At 37.1% G+C, this 5784-nt stretch overlaps 1 protein-coding gene across 1 annotated transcript; it reads left to right on the top strand.

Moving 5' to 3' along the window:
• The first annotated feature begins 606 nt into the window (after window positions 1–606).
• LOC125851532 (probable leucine-rich repeat receptor-like protein kinase At1g35710) lies at window positions 607–4146 on the top strand. Its single transcript, XM_049531308.1, has 3 exons — window positions 607–913; window positions 1053–3674; window positions 3801–4146. The coding sequence occupies exons 1-3, from the start codon at window positions 607–609 to the stop codon at window positions 4130–4132; spliced, it is 3261 nt and encodes a 1086-aa protein (XP_049387265.1). The 3' UTR covers window positions 4133–4146.
• The last annotated feature ends 1638 nt before the right edge of the window (window positions 4147–5784 follow it).

The raw sequence follows: 5784 nt of genomic DNA, 5'->3' as shown, positions 1-5784 counted from the left end.
TCTCTTCTTGTTGAAGTGGGTTGATTGACTGAACTACGTTAAACATTTGTGTCTTTTGGTATATTTCTTGTTTGTCTTCTTATTCATAATATTTCAAAGTTTGCTTTGCTAGCTTCGGTATGACACCTGATTATTTCGATCCAACAATGTCCACNCATAATATTTCAAAGTTTGCTTTGCTAGCTTCGGTATGACACCTGATTATTTCGATCCAACAATGTCCACCAAGTATAAGTTCGATTATTGATTATTGAAGAACAAAAATTAAAGATCAACCTATTTGAAAGACAAATTGCGCAATTTCTTCCTATTGTTCGTCAATTACGAAATGACTTGAATATTATTTGGAGATCATGATCTCCCAATATATTTCCACAATTGAGACACCCTTCTAATTCTAATTCGTTTTTTGGTATATATATATACTTACATGAACACTGACACATTGACTTCCATGTCGTTCTAATTCTACCCGTTTTTTACAATCTGAGAATTAAATGCATCGACTCAGCAAGACATGTAGTGATTCACTACAGTATAAAACTATACCTTCACAATTATTCATCAATAACCAAAACAAACAACTGAAATCTTTCAGCTTTCAAGATGGTTCCCAGAATATTTTTTTTCCTTCAGTTTTTCGCTCTCTTCACTGTTACTTTTGCTTCCACTGAGGAAGCAACTGCTCTCCTCAAATGGAAAGCAACTTTTCGAAACCAAAATAATTCCTTATTGGCTTCATGGACACTAAGTACTGATGCATGCAGGGGTTGGTATGGAGTTATATGCTTTAATGGTCGGATAAACAGGTTGAATATTACAAATGCTGGTGTCATTGGTACACTCCATGATTTTCCATTTTCATCTCTCCCGTTTATCGAATATGTTGATCTTAGCATGAACCATCTCTCTGGTATCATCCCCCATGCAATAGGAAACCTCACTAATCTTGTCTATCTTGACTTGTCGTCTAAATCAGTTTTCGGGGAAAATCCCACCTCAGATTGGCTCGCTATCAAAGGTTAAGACTCTCTTCATTCCTATTGACATAGGTAACTTAACTGAGCTCGAAACTCTGCAGCTTTATTCTAACCAACTTTTTGGTCCCATTCCTAGTGAATTGGGGAATCTAAAAAACCTCGATGATTTGAAGCTATCCCGTAATAAACTTACTGGTTCAATTCCAATTACTTTAGGTGACTTAACTGAGCTCAAAATTTTGTACCTTTATTCTAACCAACTTTCTGGTTTCATTCCTAGTGAGTTGGGGAATTTGAAAAACCTCTATGAGCTAGAACTATGCAATAATCAACTTAGTGGTTCAATTCCAATTACTCTGGGTTACTTAACTGAGCTCAAAATTTTGAACCTTCATTCTAACTACCTTTCAGGTCTCATTCCCAGTGAGTTGGGGAATATGAAAAACCTCACTGATCTAGAACTATCCCATAATAATCTTACTGGTTCAATTCCAATTACTTTAGGTGACTTAACTGAGCTCAAAATTTTGTACCTTCATTCTAACCAACTTTCTGGTCTCATTCCTAGTGAGTTGGGGAATCTGAAAAACCTCATTTTTCTGGATTTATGTAATAGTCAACTTACTAGTTCAATTCCAATTACTCTAGGTAACTTAACTGAGCTTAAAATTATGTACCTTTATTCTAACCAACTTTCTGGTCTCATTCCTGTAGAAATAGGGAAGATGAAATCACTTGAGAGATTATCCTTATGGAGTAATAATCTTTATGGTCCAATTCCAATAACTCTGGGTGACTTAACTGAGCTCAAAGTTCTGCATTTTTTTTCTAACCAATTTTCTGGTCCCATTCCTAGTGAATTGGGAAACTTGAAAAACCTCACTAATTTGGATTTATCTGATAATCAGCTTACTGGTCCTATTCCTGCTTCCTTTGGCAATTTGAGAAACTTGCAGTCCCTACATCTCACTGCCAACAAACTCTCTGGTTCTATTCCAAAAGAACTTGCATATTTGGAGAACTTGGTTGTGCTGGAAATGGATGAAAATCAGTTTTCAGGCCATTTGCCTGAGTATATTTGCCAAGGTGGGAAACTTGAGAAGTTCACGGTGGCTAGCAACAAGCTGACAGGGAAATTACCAAGAAGCTTAAGCAAGTGTTCGAGTTTCAAAAGGCTGCGCTTCAATAATAACAGTTTTACTGGGAATTTATCTGAAGCTTTTGGCATCCATCCAAAGCTTCAGTTCATTGATTTGAGTGACAATGATTTTCATGGTGAACTCAACAGCAACTGGGGGAAATGCGAAAATTTGACTGATCTGCGTGTAGCCAGAAATAACATTAGTGGTAGCATACCACCAGAGATTGGAAATGTCAGAGGGCTTTTAGGACTTGATCTTTCATCAAATTATTTGATTGGGCAGATTCCAAAGGAATTTGGAACATTAATTTCTCTGGTTAAGCTTTCTGTGCAGAACAACAATATCTCTGGCAATATCCCGGAGGAACTTGGGTCACTGACAAAGTTAGAGTCCCTCGATCTATCAGACAACAGATTGAATGGGTCAATCCCGACATGTATAGGAGATTTCGTGCACTTGTTTCAGTTGAACCTGAGCAACAACAAGTTTGGCCAGAGTATTCCCAAGGATATAGGGAGGATGACTCAGCTTAATCTACTTGATTTAAGCTATAATCTTCTGCTTGGAGTCATCCCACCTCAGTTAGCCAATTTGAAGGTGTTGGTAAGCTTAAATCTTTCCCACAATGGCCTATCTGGGTGCATTCCTCAAGAACTTGAAGGTTTGACTGGTTTGCAGGATGTTATATTGTCATACAATGAGTTGGAAGGTCCAATCCCTAATAATAAAGCTTTTATCAATGCCTCATTGGAGGGTAATAAAGGTCTTTGCGGTAATGTAGCAGGACTCCATCCCTGTGAAAGGCTGTCTTCTATGGTGAAGAAGCACTCAATGTCGAAGGGACGTAAACTCATCCTCATCATTGTACTTCCTGTTATTGGAGCACTTGTTCTACTCTGTGTGTTTGTTGTTGTTTTGTCTATGTGTGATAAAAGAAGTAGAGTTAGAGATGTTGAAAGACGGGATGATGGTTGGATTTCGATAACCATTTTGGATGGGAAGGCATTGTACAGGGACATCTTAATTGCCACAGAGGAGTTTGATGCAAAATTTTGCATCGGGCAAGGAGGACATGGTAGCATTTACAAGGTAAACCTTCCATCAATAGGGAATATAGCTGTGAAGAGACTTCATTCTTCATTTGATAATACACCTCCCAAAAGCTTCTTGAATGAAGTAAGGGCATTGACTGGGATTAAGCACCGGAACACTGTGAACCTCTATGGCTATTGTTCGAATGCACAACACTCGTTCTTGGTTTACGAGTATGTGGAGAGGGGGAGTTTGTCTAGTATTTTGAGCAGCGAAGTTGAGTCCAAGAAATTGGATTGGTTTAAAAGGGTGAATGTCATCAAGGGTGTTGCTTTTGCTTTATCTTACATGCACCAGGATTGTTCACCACCGATTGTTCATCGAGACATATCAAGCAGTAATGTTTTGCTTGATTCTGAGTATGAAGCTCGTGTTGCAGACTTTGGCATAGCAAAGCTTCTCAAGCCAGACTCATCCAATTGCACTGCACTTGCAGGGACATATGGCTATATTGCACCTGGTGAGGTCTAACATAATTTTTTATTCTTTTCTTAAACTTCATGAATTATAGCCAAACACTCCATTGTTTTTATCTCATTTACACATTTAAATTGCTAATACTGTTTTGAAAATTGTATTGTTTCAGAGCTTGCATATACAATGAAGGTTATGGAAATGTGTGATGTCTATAGCTTTGGAGTATTAGTATTTGAGATAATCAAAGGAAAGCATCTCGGGGAATACATTACTGTGCTAGCAAATTCATCGACTATAGATCATGTGCAGCTTAGTGATTTGCTAGATGAACGTCTTCCATATCCTGAAGATGAAGTAAAAGATGTTTTGGCTTTTATCATCAAGCTAGCAATCTCTTGTTTGCTTGAAGCTCCCAAATCAAGGCCAACAATGCACTTCATCTCTCATAGGTTATCATCAATGGATGCACGTCCGCCTACTCATGTAAAGCGAGCTTTGTAATCCCTGATATATATGTAAGGTGTCTTTGTATGAAAATGAATAATTTACGACACCAAGTGGTTGTGAAGTAAGTTATTTTGATGAGAAGGTCCATGCCAAAGTTATTACTGGGAGTAGTATTGTTGTATTGTCAAGGTGCTTATCTGGTTTTATTGCATTAGAGTGTATAATGTAGAAGGTAATTGTTTTTTTCAGTTGAAAGATGGAAATCTTATTTATAACTTATGAATCAGTATTTCAGTAGATAGAGAGGAACAGCAGTTTACAAGATACCGTTACAGATACTACTGTCTTAGCAGCAAACTAGCCCATGTATTCCAAGTTTCATATTTCGCTTAGTACAACTGATGTTATATTTGAGACTGGTTTGCATAATTCTTATAGCACATGAAAAATCTCAAACTGTGAATACTTCTAAATTATGATTCACACAGCAATACATGCCCAAAGAATGATAGTATATGGAAAAAGATCAAAAGATCATATTTGCCCTTAAGAATTCATACATATGGATCCTACAAGAAAAGGGTGAATTACATAGGGATTTTCCTCGGGATTAGTATGAAAATTTACCGGAAAATAATTTTCCTTCACACTTTTCCTAATGTCGAATACCCCATTTATCCGAACGAGTGGAATATCAAATTACTAGATTTATGTAAATAATTCAGCTGAGATCCCAATGCCTTTCATAGAAGGTCTTTCTAGCAAGAGAATAGCAAATATCACATTTGACGTTTTAGGAATTTCCTAGGAGTCGTGCTAAATGAAGGACAGAGCTTAGCCTTAACATACCTTTCCAATGAACGCTCGAATGCCAGTAGTTTCTTCAAGAAAGTTGTTCCTTACGTCCTACGCTTCGCAAACACTATATATACACAGCTAGTATGCACCTATAAACAATTCATAATTGTGCTTAAATCGGCAGATTTGTCATATGACCCCCACTTGACGAAAGGTCCATAGAACTTCGTAAAAACAATCATAAAAGAGTCCCGAGATGATTACCTTAGCAAACCAAGTGTAAACCTTGAAGAAACACCAAAAACTACCAATTTATATCTTCAAAAACTAGCTCCAAACGCATCTAATAGAAGGGGAAAAGATTGCCACGTGTAGAGATCACATTTCTAGGCACGGGGGCAACCTTTAATGGTAGAAATTGCTAAAAACTAACCTTCATCATGCAATAACTCCATTAGAACCCTTACTTCAGCTTTCTTTCTTGTTAGGACGTGAAAAGAAATGCTTTTATGGGTTAAAACGTCGAGTAAGACGACATATCATATTTTTGACCCGACCTAGATTCTGCCCAGGCAGTTTGCCGTAAAACCCTCATAACTTTTTACTCCGATGTCGGTTGGATACGGGGTTTTGTACTTTGCAAACTATTTTTTTTTTATATATTTACTCCTACCAGTTACCATCCAATTTTGGATATTTTCCCTTAAACTATTAACTCTCCACCCTTATTATCTTGCTGGCGCCTACACAAATATATTTTTATTCCAATTAAATTTTTCTTTCAATATCTTCTAACCGATATGTATACCCGACCCAACTAACCTAATAAACCCATTCCCTAATATGAGATATTGGAAGTGTTAGTAAAAACGTAAAAATAAAGAACAAGGAAGAACAACAATATTTAA

The sequence above is a fragment of the Solanum stenotomum genome, unplaced genomic scaffold (genome assembly GCF_019186545.1).
Source record: "Solanum stenotomum isolate F172 unplaced genomic scaffold, ASM1918654v1 scaffold26733, whole genome shotgun sequence".
Taxonomy (NCBI): Eukaryota; Viridiplantae; Streptophyta; class Magnoliopsida; order Solanales; family Solanaceae; genus Solanum; species Solanum stenotomum.
Note: the sequence above shows the minus strand (reverse complement) of the source record. Positions and strands in the feature narration are given on the sequence as shown.